Source organism: Aplysia californica, unplaced genomic scaffold (assembly GCF_000002075.1).
Source record: "Aplysia californica isolate F4 #8 unplaced genomic scaffold, AplCal3.0 scaffold00236, whole genome shotgun sequence".
NCBI lineage: Eukaryota > Metazoa > Mollusca > Gastropoda > Aplysiida > Aplysiidae > Aplysia > Aplysia californica.
The window spans coordinates 143,479-162,414 of record NW_004797506.1 but is presented as its reverse complement, the minus strand read 5'-3'; the positions used below and the strand labels follow the sequence as shown (position 1 = coordinate 162,414).

General features: G+C 40.9%; 1 protein-coding gene across 2 annotated transcripts in view; it reads right to left on the bottom strand.

The window, feature by feature from the left end:
* Window positions 1–8,859: 8,859 nt before the first annotated feature.
* The window catches only part of LOC101853794 (serine/arginine-rich splicing factor 2), a 14,552-nt gene continuing 4,475 nt past the window's right edge, over window positions 8,860–18,936 (bottom strand). The window contains exons 2-3 of one of the 2 annotated variants that reach the window (XR_220539.3): window positions 11,189–11,435; window positions 8,860–10,776 (exon numbers count right to left, since the gene is read on the bottom strand). Coding sequence is in view for 1 of the 2 variants with exons in the window: in XM_005100115.3 (XP_005100172.1) it covers window positions 11,270–11,435 (166 nt within the window). In the remaining variant the exon portion in view is untranslated. Of the gene's footprint in view, window positions 11,436–18,936 lie in introns of both variants that reach the window. The other variant, XM_005100115.3, reaches the window with a different exon arrangement.

Genomic DNA, 18,936 nt, shown 5'->3' with positions numbered 1-18,936 from the left:
GAGACAAAGAGTTGGAAAAAAAACCGGGGATTTAAAAAATCCCTGTTATTACCGGGCCTGTTGTTATATGGTTTCCACTGTACAACAGAGCAACCGCCAACCACCCACGATATCATTTGCTCTGTTTTTAGTAAAGCGTTAAAATAATGGCACTCCCAACACAATCATTGTCAATCAGTACACAGTGGAGTCCACTTATAACGAGTCCGGAAAAAACGAGAAGTCTGTTATAATAAAGACACTATTCTAAAACCCTGTTTTTTCTCCTCTTTACCTTTGTAAATAAAATACTGCTATAGCGCAATCAGACAAACATGAGAGTCGGTTATAGCGGAATATTGCTGTTGCTGTGCACAGTGCAAAGGTCAATTATACACAGTGCAAAACCTCGCCAGTTGAGAAACTTGGTGATCTTGCGAAACAAAGAATGGGAGAGCCCATGTGCGTCAACAATGAAAGTCGGAGCGACTGAATAGGGAGGTTGTGGCATGCGCAGACAAACAGAACGCATCGCGTGATAGGCCAGCGTAAGCCTAGTTTAGATTATTAAGGCCTAGATCAAGGCCTATCATGCCTCTCACTCCTCCGATGCGGGGATGGAGAAGTCACAGCAATGTGACGGATGGAGCGAATGTGTGACGTGCGCACAGAATTCTACACGTGTAGAATTCTGTGGACGTGCGCAAGCAGACAGAATGCACCACAGGGTGGAGTGGGGTGGGGGAAAACACAGCGGGCGAGTTAGCCTAGAGCCCTCTCTTTCTGATCGCCAACGCCGAGCTGTCAGTCCACATCGCTAGATCTAGCGCTAGAGAAAGAAACCTGATTCGAGTTTAGATCAAGTAAAACCTAGAGGTCATGTTGAAACAAAATCATCATCAGGGGAGAAAGCAAAAGGAAATAAACAGAACAACAAACTCATAGATTAAGCCTACTTTACAGTTTCCCTTGAATTTATTACTGGATCCCTTACACAGCGAGAATCCTGCTATAACGGACATTTTCAATCATTTTGCTCCGGTCCCCTCCATCTCGTTATAACAGGATTCCACTGTATTATAATTTTAAGGTCATAAATTATAATGCAAAGTGCCAAAGTTTTTGTTTTTAGTACATTGTAATACAAATACATGTAGTGTAGTTAAGGGTTTACGGCGCTCGCAACAACTGCAAAAGGTCATACGGTCGCTTTTAAAAGGAAAAGCGGGCTAACCCAGATTTCGGGGGTTTCCCCAGAAATCTTGACCTACACCAAAAGCAGGCATTGCCCTACCTTTAGGGGATAAGTTTTGTTTCATTGATGCGTATTTATATGTTAGGTTATACTTGGCACTTCAGTGAAATTTTCAAACTTCTCCGAGGGCACAAAAATTTGGATTTTATTGAAAAGAGCCTGGCTTTCTGTTTTCAGAGCTTTTTAAATTTTTGTGCTATCTTTGTTAGTTTAGAAGCAGCGACCGTTTTTGTGATTCAATTTTCACCCTGATTTGGCCAAATTTTTGCACTGCATTTTGTGCCATCAAAACTCGAAATTTTGCTTCACAACGTCATAAAATCCTTAATAATAGTTGTATCGTGACCATTGAGGTATCATTTTGTTTGTTGTTTTATGTAGAATCAATATATAAAAATAAAAGTCAAGTACCGTTAGAGTAAAATTCTATTTACCGTTTAATTACGTCACAATCGTGACGTCGGGAGTCCAGTGCCTATTATCCCAAAAAAGAAACGGGCACACTTTCCATAATAATGGTCCGATTTTCAAAAGAAAAACATTACTCATTTTGTTTTAAAGAGTTCTGTAACTTGCTATTGGGGGAAAATGATTAAAATTGAAAGCTGTTTCAATCTTACATGCATAACTCAAGCAGGAGGTTGGCGGGTGCTCTGAGGTGTGGTTCGTTCCTGTTTTCCCTATTAACAATCAACCGTCCTTATCTCTCCTCGTTCTTTTATGTGTATGTTACTCTCTTGTAACACCTCTAATCTTCGGGGCTTATATGACCTATTTGTGTTGCAAGTGCCGTTAAACCCAAGCATAACACAGACTTGAAGAATATGAAAAAAAATTCAACGAGTATGGTATAAAGTGGGAAAACACTATAGAATATGACAATTATTGAGAGTCATCAAATACATATATATATATATATATTTATATAATATACATCATGCAATGACTCATCATATCCCTAAGAACAGCGACACCAGTTCTATGATCAACTGAGTAACCTTTTAAACACCGTGGATGACAAAGATAATGTGACAATGATGGGGGACTTTAACGGCAGAGTGGAAACAAGGAAGACGACGTGGGAGAGATACATGCGGCCACACAGTGACAGGGAAACAGATCAAAACAGCAATGGAAAAATGCTATTACAGTTGTGTGCAGAACATGAGCTCGTCATATCAAATACCTTCTTCCAACACAAAAGGAGTCAAGTTAAAACTTGGTACAAATGTAATGATCTAAAGATAGCATCACAAATTGATTTTATCCTAGCCAAAAAATCGAAACTGAGAAAAATCAGAGACTCAAGAGTGATTCCCATCTACCTCACAGACACTGACCACAGACCAGTCCTCATGACTATTGACACACCAAACAGGAAAAGGCCAGAAGCAAAGAAACAATGAGAAGTCGTAAATCTCAGAAATATAAATGACAATAACAAGGATAAGATACATGAACGTTTGAAAGATGTATTTCGCAAATTTCCCCCAAAATTGGGAGACATGGAAGAGGAATGGAGCCACTTCAAAGCATGTGTGTACAGAGCATTAAAAGAAGAGTTCGGCACCAGGAAAACAAGAGGGCAGAAAAAGAAAACAACTATATGGTGGAATGAACAAGTGAAGGAAGCCGTCCAACTGAAGAAAAAGGCATTCAAAAAGTGGTAGAAATCAAATTCTATTTACCGTTTAATTACGTCATAATCACGACGCCGGGAGTCCAATGCCTATTATCCAAAAAAAGAAACGGGCACACTTTTCATAATTATGGTCCGATTTTCAAAAGAAAAACATCACTCATTTTGTTTTAAAGAGTTCTTTAACTTGCTATTGAGGAAAAATGATTAAAATGAAAAACAGTTTCAATCCTACATGGATAACTCAAGCAAGAGGCTGGCGGGTGCTCTGGGGTGTGGTTTGTTCCTTTTTTTCCCTATTAACAATCAACCGTCCTTATCTCTCCTCGTTCTTTTCTGTGTATGTTACTCTCTTGTAACACCTCTAATCTTCGGGGCTTATATGACCTATTTCTATTGCAAGTGTCATTAAACCCAAGCATAAGTTAACACAGACTTGAAGAATATGAAAAAAATTCTACGAGTATGGTATAAAGCGGGAAATCACCATAGAATATGATAATTACTGAGGGTCATCAAATACAGATATATGCAGCATGCAATGACTCATATCCCGAAGAACAGCGACACCAGTTCTATGATCAACTGAGTGACCTTTTAAACACCGTGGATGACAAAGATAACTTGACAATCATGGGGGACTTTAACGGCAGAATGGAAACAAGGAAGACGACGTGGGAGAGATACATGAGGCCACACAGTGACAGGGAAACAGATCAAAACAGCAATGGAGAAATGCGTTTACAGTTGTGCACAGAACATGACCTCATCATTTCAAATACCTTCTTCCAACACAAAAGGAGTCAAGTTAAAACTTGGTACAAATAGAATGATCTAAAGATAGCATCACAAATTGATTTTATCCTAGCCAAAAGATCGAAACTGAGAAAAATCAGAGACTCAAGAGTGATTCCCATCTACATCACAGACACTGACTACAGACCGACCAGTCATCATGACTATTGACACACCAAACAGGAAAAGGCCAGAAGGAAAGAAACGATGAGAAGTCGTAAATCTCAGAAATATAAATGACAATAACAAGGATAAGATACATGAACGTTTGAAAGATGTATTTCACAAATTTCCCCCCAAATTGGGAGACAATGCAGAGGAATGGAGCCACTTCAAAGCATGTGTGTACAGAGCATTAAAAGAAGAGTACGGCACCAGGAAAATAAGAGGGCAGAAAAAGAAAACAGCTATATGGTGGAATGACCCAGTGAAGGAAGCCGTCCAACTGAAGAAAAAGGCATTCAAAAAGTGGTAAAAATCAAAGACAGAGGAAGATTACATCCTATACAGAAAGGACCGCCGCTATACATCAAGGGTAGTAAAAGAAGCTAAGGACAGATCCTGGTCAGTATATGGAGAACATCTGGTAACAAAATGTAAAGAAAACCCTTGAGAGTTTTACTAGAGAGTTTAAAAAGCATGAGGATGCGGGAACAACAGTTCAACCCAACTGAAATAGTCAATGATGAGCACGGAAAACCTATTTTCAGAAAGCCAAAGATTAAGGAAAGATGGAAACGCTATTTCCTGGAGCTGCTGAATCCTACAGCAGAAACTACAGCAAACAGCTTCTCTGTCTCACCGAAAGAAACCACTCCAGAACCATCACAACTGCTGTGTGAAACCCAACATGTTATAAAGAATAGCCCCACAAACAAAGCAATAGGCGTTGAAAACATCACAGCAGAAGTGATCAAACTATACGGCCATATATCAGAGAACTCTGGCTATGGAGGATATTTAACCTGGCCTGGGCGACAAAAACAACACTGCCGTGTGGATATGACGTTTGCCAAGATATTGGAAATGAAAATGAGACCAATTGTAGAGACTCAACCCAATGAATCCCAGTTTGGCTTCAGAAAAGGCAGGGGCTGTACTGACGGTTTTCTGCTTTCGGACAGTTGTGTGAGACTGCCATTGAACATGACAAGACCTCAATATCGTCTTCGTGGACCAAGAAAAGGCGTTCGACAGGGTAAATAGATGTCAACTTTGGGAAGTCTTAGAGGTTTTAGTAGCGGTTTTACGGCACTCGCAACTGCATAAGTATAAGGTCATATGAGCGCCAAGGGGTGGATGTCAACAGAGAAGTCCTTACAGAGAATCAAACTTACTCAGCTCACCTTTCTAGCTTCAACAGCACAAAGTCTGCTTAGACTATCAAGGCACCGCGGAAACAGCGGGCCACAAGAGTGTGACAAACATACAAAAGAAGTTGAGGAAAATGACGATAGTAAGGGTTAGGAAAGAAAAAGGCGCAGTTCCCTGTCGTAGTTCAGGCACAGTTATGAGCAGGACATTGTTCGATCAGCCCTTTTACAATTCTACTTTGCATTAGAACGTCCCCTCTTTGAGAATGGCATAAAGACACTTCAGTCAGTGGCACCGCCCCGGGGGGTAGTCTTAGAGGAATATGGTATTAAAGGACAATTGCTCAAGAACATTGTGGCACTTTATAAAAACAGCCTGTGTGCCTTAAGGTCTCTATACAAGGCATGAGAAAAAATCAATGCACGCGAAATTAGACGTTTCCGCAAAACCACCAACGTCACCAGAAGAGACCGCATAAGGAACGAGCCCATACGTCTACCAGTAGTAAATTCATTTAGAGCGTCAAAGAGTCAAATGGTTCGGACATCTAACCAGAATGCCCCAGAAACAACTAGCGGCTAGAGCTTACAAGACCCGCGAATCCGGCTTCAAATCAAGAGGAAGACCAAGAAAGACCTGACTGGATGGGGTTAAAAAGGTCCTGGAACAATAACTAATTAGCATATAATCTATTACAGACGCCGAAACCTGCACCTCCCCTCGACATCCTAAGGATACCAGAGGAAGGAAAAAGTAAAGTAAAGTAAGAACTGAGGAGCAAAAGTCTTACTTTGATGGAACTGGCATCTTTCATCAGTGGAAAAGAGTAATAGGCTTACACCGCTAATACCGTGAGTCGTGGAAGGATGGCGGCGGTGGCCATTATAAGACAATAAGGATATATAATAGAGAAAATGTATATATGAAGTTGAAGAGCAGGTAAAGTGGGATGGAGAAGAAAAGAGAGGTACGGTTATGAAAATAAGAGGGGAGTGGGAACACACGAAACCACACACACATGCACCCACCCAGAGAGAGAGAGAGTGAGACTAGTGAGAGAGAAAGAGAGTGAGACTAGTGAGAGAGAAAGAGAGTGAGACTAGAGAGAGAGAGAGGGTGAGACTAGTGAGAGAGAGAGAGAGAGGGGGGAGAGAGAGAGGGAGAGAGGGAGGGGGGGGGGCATGCAGTGGATCCCACAATCCAGTACATAGCATTTTTCGTTCTTGTTCATGCGACAGAAAATCTGGATCGGTACTAACAGTAGACATAAGAAACTTTAACGAGCAAATAATTGCATTAGATATTTTAATAGGCGTCCCAAATTAATTTTCGACTGTGTTAACAACACGAATCCGGACTCTTCATACTAGATTTAGGCAATACGCAATGAAAGGCTTTGGGCAGGGGAAAAAAGGAGGCTGGGGGGAGCTCTGTGAAAAGGAAATACTTGGGTCTAAAAAGTCTCGTTTTCTTTATTTAAACTATCGAATGAACTAAGGCACAATGTGAAGTCAGTGATTATAAAACGTTACCAAAATTGATTAACTTTTTGAACTAAAGTTTAAAAATCTCTTGGCGATGTATTTCCCTGTCTCATACATTTCAAACAATGAAGAGAGGGAGCCAAAAGCTCAGGGCGCAAAATGCGTGACGTCACGGCTCGGCGCGATGTCACGTTGGAAGGGTTCAGCTAGATTTTCGCGGATTTGGTAGATAGAAGTAGAAGGGTAAAACTTCACTAGCCAAGGTAAGACTTCTACGATAACCATTTAAACGTTTTCTGGAAGAAAAAAGAATGGTGTACCAACAAGGGTAGTTTGAAAAAAATATGACGAGAAAATTTATCAAATATCAATGGTTAAAAATTGTCTATTTTTCAGCTTGAAATATTTCGAGACTCATTAGTCGCACATCAACCTGGAAAGAAGTGTTTTGAAGGCCATCCAAAGGTCTTTAAAGACATGTATCGGACTTGAATGTTGGTCCCCTAAATTAAACAAAAATACGGGCAGTTTGAACCCACTATCGCAATGAGACGTCATGTCCGGAAACAAAACCCTATATACGGGACTTTCCGAAGCCAAATGACGCTCCGCTATAGTGAGCGCGTTCACTGAAGTGCCTAGTTTTACCAAGTCATAGTAGAAGTAGAAAATTCTCATCTTTAAATAAAAAGAAACTGAACAGGTGGCAAAATAATTTACCTTTGATTTTCTCAAGACAGAATTTTTCGGGATAGCCCCCTTACTTGTGTTTAAAAAAGCGACCATAATCAGCACCAGAAGATTACAGGTGTTACAAGAGAGTAACAAACATAAAAAAGAAGGAGGGGGATAAGGATGATAGAAGTTTGATTGAGGAAAGAAGCAAACCACACCAGAGCACCCACCAAAGACTTAACAACACACACGCACGAAAAGGAGGAGAGATCATGTAATAAGGATGAAAGATACTTGGCAGAAAAGAAGGGGCAAACCACACTTGGCTGACTGGAGCACACACTGTGACACACCAACCACCCACTTTGTTACATCTCAGACGGGGCAGATCCTGATGGACGGTCCAGTCAGGTTGTAACAATCCATGTCACAAACTGTTTTAGTAGAGATTTTACGGCACTTTCAACTGCATAAGGTCATATGAGCGCCAGAAGATTAGGTGTTACAAATAATAATGCAACACCAATTCCGAACATGAAATCAGTTGTTACCTACGATAATTATTTCTTAAAATTTGAGCCCCGAGTTTAGTTCTGATCGGCGGCAAATTTCAAAGAGATTCTACTAAGTCACAGCGCGTCTACCTCAAGTGTGACCGTGATCCCAAGGAAAATATCAAGCAAGGCTTAATTTCTCGACCGAGTCTTCAAACCATTGTTCAGTTGTCCAAATTTTGTACAATTTAATGGTTACACCTATCAATTTATCGTATGATCACTAGATCGTCCAGGTTTTGTACAATTTATCGTACAGTGGAAACCATACATAACAGGCCCGGTAATAACATGGATCCGGTAATAACAGGGATTTTTAAAATCCCCGTTTTTTCCTACTCTTTGTCTCTATTAAAAGTTATCGGCAATAACGGCCTCATTGGAGCCCAACCGGTTATAGCAGGGACAAGGGCTCGTTAACAATGAGTAAAAAGTGAGACAGAGAGAGAGTAACGCAGTGAAGGAGCAAGCCCACGCAAGCCGTGCCACTGCCAGCACACGCAGCGTGTGAAGCGAGAGGGCTGCGGTGTGCTGCAGACCTCGATCTCGCCTGAAACCTAGCAACACGCACGCATAATGTGTCACCAACGATGTAAAGCGTGAGAGAAAATGCCTTTCAATTGACAAAAATACGAAATAATCCAGGCTGTTGATAAAAAGCAAGCTCCACTGGCGGAGATTTGTCGTCAGTTCGACATTCCACAAGGGTCGATTCACACCATTATCAAGGTTAGAGAGAAGATAGTGGCAGCATACTCCAATGAAAAGTTTGCTTTGGATCGAAAGAAGATAAGACTACCCGATGCACATGCCGTGGACCAAGCTCTTCTGATGTGGTTTAAGGAGGCAAGAAGAAAATTGAAGCCAAAACCCCTGTTCGTGGGTACTTGTGGCAAGGGAAACCACCCATGATTAAGTATAGCTGGATTAATCCACAAATGCTTACTTTCCTTGGCATTTCTGATTTAACAGGGATCGGATATATAACAGGACATTTTCTCTACTCCCACCATCCCTGTTATATCAGGTTTCCACTGTATGTGTTTGATCAAAGTTTACCCTAGACAAATACACCGAAGGTCAACACATCAACATCTTTCAACCCACATCACCACTGACACCAAATAAAGTTTTGTTCCATTCTGACAGAAAACAACACAGTTCTTTTCATACAAATTTATTTTATTACATAAAAAGATCTCAGCTCAACCTGTAACAAAAAAAAGGGGATTAAGACAACAGTAGATTGTATTGTAACATGTCAAACCCCTCACCTGCTGGAACTCTCATTACGGAACCCATTAAGACTGGTACTGGTTTGAACCTAATACTCCCAAAATGAACTAGATCCACATTCATTAGAAAGGAAGACAGAATTGATCTGATTTACTTTTACAGAAAATACTGAAGCCATCACGGCTGTGAACGTTCACATGTGTATCAGTATCACATTCTGTTTCAACACAAATCCAGCCCTCATGAGAGAGTGCAAAAAATCATACACTTGGTACATTGGTAGACTCATATCGAGAGGGTCTCCCACGAGTACAGTAGTCTCCACTAAAACACACGCCATACAAAGGCACGCTCTGCTCAAACGCATGCTATTGCCATATGACGGGATTTATAATTTAGAAATACAAATGCAGTCACTTCTTAATGCACGCTTTGACCCGTGAAACACGTTGACAAGTAAGGGAAAGCTTGACAAGGGTAACTTTTGCTGCAGCCTACATAGCTTGCAAAACAAGTCCAGACAATCGGATATTAGTATTATTAGGAGAGGCTACCCCTCGTGCAGAAAACAGAGCGATGGAGAGCATTAACCCACCTTACTGTTGATGGACACATAAGTTAATAGAGGACTGAGATAGTGATATGTTTTGGGGAAGAAACTCGGTTGGGTCACCCAAACTGCATCTTTGTGAAAAGGTCTCTCACTGGTGTTTGGGTAACTTTGTTTAGGTAGGCCTATAAAATAAAAATATGCGTAATACGTAACACTAGTAAATGCGACAGAACACTATAGGAACTAAGTTTAGTTAAGTGATCAGATGCGCTTGAAGAATCAACGCACTCAATGAATCACCAGAGAGGAAAGTATCCCAAAGTGTATGATTACGATGTCACCATAAGCTAACTGAGTTGCAATAGACGACAGGTAGTCTGAAGTGGTCGTTAAGGCCGCGTGGCTGAGCGTTCTTCTCTTGACTATCACAGTTTCTTCCTATCTGTTCCAGACATGACAGTGAGAAGGTCTTTTTGTTGTATTTTCCCTCTACCCCTCATTCAAAGTGTTATGTACCCATATTATATCGACACGCCTAGGAATGCTCCAGAGCACAGTGAGTTTAGGTGGAGACTACAGTACATTAACTAGAAAAATAACGTTGACAAATTCATTTCACATCCAACTATAAACCGATTAAACTTGGGAACTTATAATGGGCGTGGACATTGAAGTGAGAACAACACTTTTTTAAAACACACTAAATAAAGTCAGTCTAAAATATTTACTCTCATCTGTCTGATAATTACTTCATTAAAATGTAGTTGCCGTATGGGACGTTTATTTCATGACCAATTTTACGGTAAAAAAAACACCAAACGATGGATCGAAAGATTTAACCTTGAGAGAGAGAGAGAGAGAGAGAGAGAGAGAGAGAGAGAGAGAGAAAGAGAGAGAGAGAAAAAAGAGAATGAATTAATGTTTGTGGGGAAGAAAGAGGAAAAAATGGGTTAAAATGTTTTAAAATTTTTTGACTGATGTGTGAATAAAATGAATGAGTAGACACATGTATGAAACGATGAGATGATGCACCACCATTTCCTGGCCACAGCAGGCTGGATACGGCACCGACAGCAATTTCTGGTCGCTGGGCCACGCATTAACAGCAACACCTGCTCGCTCTCCTCCAGCATTCTCAACTCCACCCCACCGCAACAGCCACTGCATACTGCAACCCTTTACTGCTAGCCCGACAGCAACAGCTATCACCCGCAACACCGCAGCAACAGTAACAGCGAACCAGCACTGCACCATGACTGCCACAGCAACTAATTAACCCGCATTTACTGCTCCTACAATTGGGGGAAATAAAAAGAAACAAACATTAAGAATGGATCCTGAATTTCTTATGTGAAGCATGACAAATGATCTGTCCTGGTTGATCATAGATGGGTGACAATAATCATGGAAAAAAAAAAATATATACTAAAAAAATAAACATGACATAAAACACCAAAAAAAACTACAAAACTGGTAATCAAATACTGTAGACAAACATAACATGGTGGTGTATAAAATGTGGGCAACCATTTACCTGAATTTAACACAACTTGTAAGAACAAAAACAACACATAATACGAGGGGGGAAAAAAAAAAAAAAAAAAAAAAAAGTTTGGGGAAGTAGGACAAATGTTCATGAAATATTTACAAAGACCAGAGAGGCCACTTCAACCAATCAATAGGCAAACAGCTTGGGACAAGCACCTTTTTCAGCAGGGCAGATGCATGGGCAAGGCTGTCTCCCCATTGAGAGATTAGAAGGCTTCACTGCTGCAACTGTGGAAGTCAATCTGAGGCTTCTGCTCCATTCTGCTCATAGGACCGAGATCTGCTCCTGGAGGCATTCCTTCCACGACTCCGACTGCGAGAGCGGCTTTGAGAACGACTTTGTGAGCGACTGCCGGACCTGCTCCTGGATCTACGCCTCCTTCTTGGTGAACGGGACCTGGAACTGTGGACAACGATATTGTACATTAGAGAAAAATCATAAATAAATCTATTTATAAGTATAATCCCACTTAACTTACACTGATTCAGGGCTCCCCTTTTCAGGCCAACTTAAGAGGTTCCATCACCCTTTAGTTTACTATATTACGGGGTATTTAAACCATTGTTTAAATTTTTAGAAACTTAAAGGGCAAAAGCCAATATCTCATGTTATAGTAAGATTTTTTGCTTGTAAACATTTGACTTACACTACACGCACATTTACAGACCCACACAGAGTGACCATGACTATGATTGAATGCTTATGATTTTAAATTAACTTACGAAATGACCAGCATTAGAGTTGAGGAGGGGAAGGGTGGTGGTGGTTGAGCAGTTGGGCCCATCAATAGTAAAATAAAGTTGACAAACCAAAACGAGTCAATTCCGACCGTAATACACCAAGAAAAATAGACCTGCCATGCAATGAAATCTAAAAGTCAGGATCTCAGTGGGAAAAAAATTGGGACCAACGACAAATCACATAGGTCACCGCCAAGCTGATTTCCACGGGTGTCCATTATTATATCCATGTATATATTCCCTCTGCGCGCGCGCGTGCCTATGTGTGTTTTATCATTATTATTTTTTTAAATCCTGAAGTATCACGTCAAACTCTCCTTGTCCTAGCTCAAGTGTTTTACACCCCCTCCCCCCAAGGATAAGTCACGAAAGACGTTTCAACTTAAATTGACCCCGTCAACGGACGGTCCCCAACACGCTGAAGTCATGCCACGAGGTGCGAACGCACGATTGAAAGTTTTACTGACGGGCACGACTAACCACAACTCATCAAGAAAACTCGCAGTCATTGGTCACTATTTATAACTTTGACCTGTAATTAACTACGTCACTTTCCATGAATAATGAAATTTTCCATTGAAAAAAAAAAAAAAGCCAGCGTCAATCGAAGTAGGCAAGCCCTAAATAGACAGACTGCGCGCTTCCTGGCTCACGCCCTTTATAAAGGGCCTGAGCGATTCCAGGGTTTAATTGTGTCCGGTTTGATAATTTATGCGCCACCTAAAAAGCATAGCTCATTATGTAAAGTGGAGGGCCGTACTCGTACACATAGCCACGAGTTATTTCAAACTCTCTCAGCAATTTTTGTTCCATAAATTTGTATCTCCTCTCAAAGTTGTAAACACACACACACACAGCCCAAGCAGTCGGCGATGAAACCTAGTGATGTAGCCGATCACAAGCCACGGTGAGATCTTGACTCTAGATCTAGACAACAGGCGATTACTAGAATCTAATAATTAGTTAGGCTAGCCCAATCGTTGGGCAAAAACTGGATGATCACATTTAGCGCATAAGATAAATTAGATCGGTAAATTTTTACTTTCACTCCCGCACACAGATGCACTGCTTCGGGGGTCAAACTGCAACTATTTGCTGCAGATCACTTATAAAGCCACTAAAATGTCGCAAATCATTTATTTTCAAGAAAATTTCAAATCTAATTGTAAACTATCAAATTATGGGTTAAAACAGGGGGGCATGCCCCCATGGAACCCCCCGAATGGTCCAAAGAACGTCTTATCTCTATTAAGAACAATCAGATATAAAAAACCCAATTCATTTGTGAAGGAAATGAAGTAGATATTCGTGTTCAGAGCATCAATATTTAGTAGAAAATGGACAACTGGTAGCTAAGTGTGAGACGTGAGGGAAAGTAAAAATAAGTTATTTCCACATGTTGTATGGGTGATCTTGCAGTTCCGTTCGTTAAAGTTAAAAACCACCACCACTCATTTGTTAACATCGAGAGAAGAAATCCGGAAGTCTCAATGACCAAATAGGCAACACAAAAAAAACCCCCAAGGATGCAACCTAACTGCAAAACATGGTAAAATTCAGGAGGGCATGCCCCCCTAAATCATCGTCCTGCGGGGGCCGGGTTTATGTCGCCCGATAAGCCTATTTTGGCACCTCGCCTGCGTTTGGTCATGCGTCCCCTTTCGAACCCCATGTTATTCATAACAACAAGAGCGTCTAGAAAGGTTTATTCAAATTGGCCTAACTTCTCGTACTTGTAATGTCTGATCAGCTTATGAGAGGGGGTTTGTAACACTTTATAGAAAGCATGAAAGATAGAGCGTTATTTTCATAGAGTCGATCAACACACCCCCATGGTATTCTTGGCGAACACACACGTTTCACGGCATGCGTGCTGTACACCAACACTACACACTGAGTGACCCCGGCGGCCTGCCCGGAAGTCCAATGTTATCGGTTGTGATAAGATTCGCATCTCAGCACAGACGCTGACAAGAGTTAATAAAAGTTAACCCCCCTGCACCCCCCCTCCATATAAAATTAGGTCAGGGGGAACCTCCTACTTTGACTCTTGTGGCCCAAACCGGCGAATAATAATTGGGGGTGGCAACTGTTGAAAAAAGGCCATTCTTTGCTTGAATCCTCAACAATTACCTGGCAATTCAGGGTCTCTGGCGTTCAGCTTTGGATTTTAACGAACGAGACTACAAAATCGCCGTTGTAAACGGTTGTATGACAAAAAGTGATAGAGGTGCTTTTTTGGTAGTTCCTACCCCCCTTATTTGAGCCTAGATCTATATGTTTGATGCGTGGTGAGCTAAGATATCACACCTAACAACAGAAAAACATCAAATTACGGTAAAATTCAGGGGGGTATGCCTCCCTGAAACCCCCCACTCTATTTTTATTAGGTCAGGGCTTGCCCCCCCCCCCCTGAAACCCCCCTACTCTTGGGGCCAATAACAATTGCGGGGTGGGAACTACCGAAAAAACGCGGTGATAGAATCAAGATCAGATCTAAATTTTGGGGAGACAATACCCTCTTTCTTGTCTGCTAGATATCTAATCTAAATTCAAGAGTAAAATTACTGGTTCGGTCAAAATTAGGACGAAATCAGGCACGCCGACTTTAAAGCTTTACATCTCCTATCTGCCTTGCCCTAGAGACAAACCGAAACCAGCTACAGGAAGCCCTGTGATTCGTTGACCCCAGGAATGACCTGTTTCAGCTTGTTCTCATATTTGAGGCCCTTATTGGGTGCAAAAGTGACACCCGATTTATTTACGTGTTCAGTCACATTTTTTTGGTTTTCTCATGGATTCGGGCAGCATCTTGACATTCGGCCATTTTCAATTATCACATTTGTTTCTTTGCAAGCTTACTAACATGATTTTTAATGCTTGTTATCAACACTTGGACACAATGATAATTTGTCTAAAGTGGTTTTCCCCATTTATATAGCTATTTTAATGAGTATGTAACTGACCCACTCTACTACGTGGTATCTGACTCTAGTACACTGGTATCTGACCCTGCTACACTGATATCCGACTATTACACACTGGTATCCGATTCTACTACAGTACACTGGTGTCTAACTAAGCTAATATGCTGTATCTGACTCTATTATTATTATTTAAATCATGCACAAAATCTTCATTCTTTATTATATAATATGAAGTGTATACAGACCCGATAACCGACAAAGTCACGAAGTATACAGACCCGGTAGGGGAACTCTTTTCTGAATTCGGAAAGTTTCAGCGCCAAGACTCGGTAGTGTGTTTGTGTGAGAGAGAGAGAGAGAGAGAAGTGCGAGCAAAATATATATATGACATGCCCCAGTTGGCAGGAGGGAACGAGAGAAAGACAGAGACAAACTCAAACAAAGAAAAAGAGAAGGCGAGCGAAACACAGAGGAGAGAGAGAGGCAGAGAAATAGAGAGGGTGACTGCTCGATTGAAATTATGCATTGTTCTTTTCTTCAGATTGTGATTCCCCCAACTCCGAAACGGAGGAAAAACGATCATTCATCGAAAAGACATCCACAATCTTCATTTAGATCTAGATCTAGGCTAGCCTCGAAACTAGATCAATGATTTATGTCTGTCTAGATCTAGAAGAACCTAGGCTTACCGGGTCTGTATACACTCCCTATATAATAGGCAAGCACTATTTGCAACGCCGCGTTCTGAATAGCTCCCGTGCTATTTGAAATGCCAGTACTAGAATCTAGATCTAGATCTAGTAGCAATCGTTTCTACATGATAGATTAATATTGTAGATCAAGTTCTGCCTGAATTGTGGAAGCTTTCTCAGTTTTTTGATAAACCTCCTAGGATTTGACTCCTTTTTTTATGACGTTGTCTTGTTCCGATCAACATGGGTAGATCTAGATTAGATCTAACAATTGTTTCTGACATTGTTTGCACAAAAGTAGACGTCTTGTTCATCTCTCATAATCATAATCATTTGAGTTAGAGTTTGAGCAAGTTTCAGTCGAAAGACGCTTGGATACAATAGCAAGACGGTGCAACTTGAACTTCAAGTTAGTCCTAGAGAACGTATACAAGCTGTCTACTGTCTACGTTCTGTAAGTCTAATGTTCAGTGCTTCCAAGCGTGGCATCAAATCCCGGTCGGGTTTTCCCCCCTTCTCCTGAGCCTAAAATTTAAAAAAATTTAAACTCACAGACCAAGGAAAGCCACAACTGAACTTTAACCAGGCCTAAATTGGTAAAAAGAAAATTATAGGCTATAGATCTACTAAGGCCTACTTTGTACAGAGCTCCTCTTGGGGACAAAACCAGAATGTGCATGCTTCATAACTACATTAAAAGAAACTACAAAGCAACAAGATATAATTATGGGAACAATTTGTTGGTCAGTCGAGAAGAGGACAAAAAAAAACAAAAAAAAACAGGAAAAGAAAAAAACCTGTCCAGGACCGGGATTGAACCCACACTTTAAAAAAATAATGGTTTGACTTCAAGCGCAGACGCGCTGTCACTTCGGCTATCAGAACTTTCGATAACGAAGTGCAGATTAAGCTTGATAATTTTACACACGGCGTTTTATTTAGCACTGGCACTAATCGCAACGCGGCGTTGCAAATAGGCCATAGATCTAGAAGAACCTAGGTTTAGCCAAGAGGGCGCTGAAACTTTCTTAAATCCCAAAAGAGTTCCCCTACCGGATCTGTATACTTTGTGACTTTGTTCCCGGTTACCGGGTCTGTATACACTCCCTATATAATAACCACTGGCACTATATGTGCCCGAAGGATAAGAAACTACGGATTTTATGTTACAATCCGGGCACCCCCCCCCTTTGGGCAAAAACGGCGAGACTGAACTGCAAATTCTCTTTCATCCTTGAGGGCCTCAAATGCAAATAACTCTCCTGCTTTTAGAGTTTACCAAAACGTAGAACAATCTAGGCCACAGACTCCTTCATCCACAACCAATGTTAACTCTTCCGGGAAAAAAGCTTCACGCTGTTTTCCTCAGTTGATGAAGAAAGAGCTGTCTTAAGGACTATTTGGTATTTTTTTTACTTTCCCTCCCGTCTCACACTTGGCTACCAGTTGTCCCTTTTCTACTAAATATTGATGTGCTGAACACAAATTATATCAACTTCTTTTCCGTCGCCAATTAATAGTTTTTGAAATATTTGATTGTTTTTAACCGAGATAGACATGCTTTGGACCAACCGGGGTTTCCAGGGGGGCCTGCCCCACTGGGGTAAAAGAAAATCTGGGGGGTTACAGGGGGGCATGCCCCTGTTTTTACCCATAATTTGATATTTTAGTTTGATTTGAAATTGTCTTGAAAATAATTGATTTGCGACAGTTTTTGTGGCTTTATGTGTGTGATCTGCAGCAAACAGTACAGCAGTTTGACCCCTGAAACAGTGCATCTGTGTGCGGGAGTGAAAGTAAAAATTTACCGACTATTTTTAGCAAAATATCGCCGTAACTGTTTCAACGAAAGTAAGGGAGGTTGCTTTAGGTTTGTGTGCCACTCTTTAGGGGCTAGATTCTAGATCTAGATTATATTATATTTAAAAGGTAGTGTCAATTGCCACCCAATTATGCTTCTTGAATTTTGAGAATCGGTTCATAAATAAAAAAGTTATGGGGTTGTAAAGGTCGGCAAAATATGGATGACCCACATATAGGAAAATACTCCTAAAAAGTGGACCACGCAGTAGCAGATTCTGTAAGAAAATCGACAATATCTCGGTAACTAATCGGAGTGTTCGAGAGAAACTTGGCTACCCGATGTGTTTTTGAGTGTAGAAATCATTTCTGCAGTCAGATTTACTACCAATTTCGTAGTTATTTTGTTATAATTAAAATTGTGGTGTACATATTACGATTTTGCGAAAAAGGGGTGTCGGGATGAGTCCATTTTATTTAAAGCATTGTATCACAACATGGGATCTTGGGAATATATGTCGGCAGCGTGACTAAATAATTGCAAAGTGTTTTATGATGACTTTAGACCATGCCAACCGTAAAAAATAAGTTAATTCAATCTAGCATGCCGTACAATTAAAAATTCTTTTCCCCCGTTGAGACGCGAACACCCCGAGGCGAGATAACCTCGCCTCGGAATACCCCACATTGCGATGTTACAGGGGAATAGAGAGAAAAACAACCGGATGCGCGCGTCCGCCATTGCCCTATTTCAAGTGACCAATGAACAGGCCCGGAATAGTCTTGCGGGGATTTGTAGGTCACATAATTTGCCACGAAAGTGAGGGGAAAATGGCCGGTCTCCGTGCGAAGCCGCTTTGGACACAGAACATTCAAATTTGAGCACACTATAGAGGATAGATAGATCTATTACCATCTCGGCGTTGAAATTCAAACTCCTTATAGTTTTCGGCGTACACGATACGAAAGTGTTCCCGACACCAAAAGTATAGGTTAATTCATGTTTACGAACTTCGTTTAGACACACATCATGTATAATGCTAAAGATAGTGTTGTTTTCAGACTTGACACCACTTCACATCTACTTAAAAACCAAGTTTTAAACAATTTTTTTGTACTACAGTGCCCGACAGCTAAAAAAAACCGTGCTGCCCGACCCGGTACGATTACTCTAGATTTAGATCTAGATCTATACAGTGGAGTCTTATCGCAAGATAAGCCATCGTAAGCCTAGTTTAGATTATCGAGGCCTACTATGCCTCTCACTTCTCCGATACGGGGATGGAGAGGTCACAGCAATGTGATGGGTTGGGGGAAAACACAGCGAGCGAGTTTGCCCAGAGCCCTTTCTTTCTGATCGCCAAAGCTGAGCTGCCAGTCCACATCGCTAGATCTAGCGCTAGGGAAATAAATCTGGTTCGAATTTTGATCAAGTAAGACCTAGAGGTTATATTGAAACAAAATCAGCATCAGGGGAGATAGCAAAATAGCAATGACAATGAAAAATTAAATTTTCATCCAAATTGCTTAAAAATGGACTTAAATGAAAATACAGTAAATTCTAAGAACTATGTTTTAAAAACAATTAAAAATCCATTGATAAATAAAAAAGTTATTGGGATTTTTGTTTGCAAAATGTTGGAGGACCTTCATATAGGAAAAAATCGCCAAAATGTGGGACATGTTTTGATGTATTTTGAGGAAAAACTGTTCATAAGTCAGTAATGAATTGGAGCATATGAAT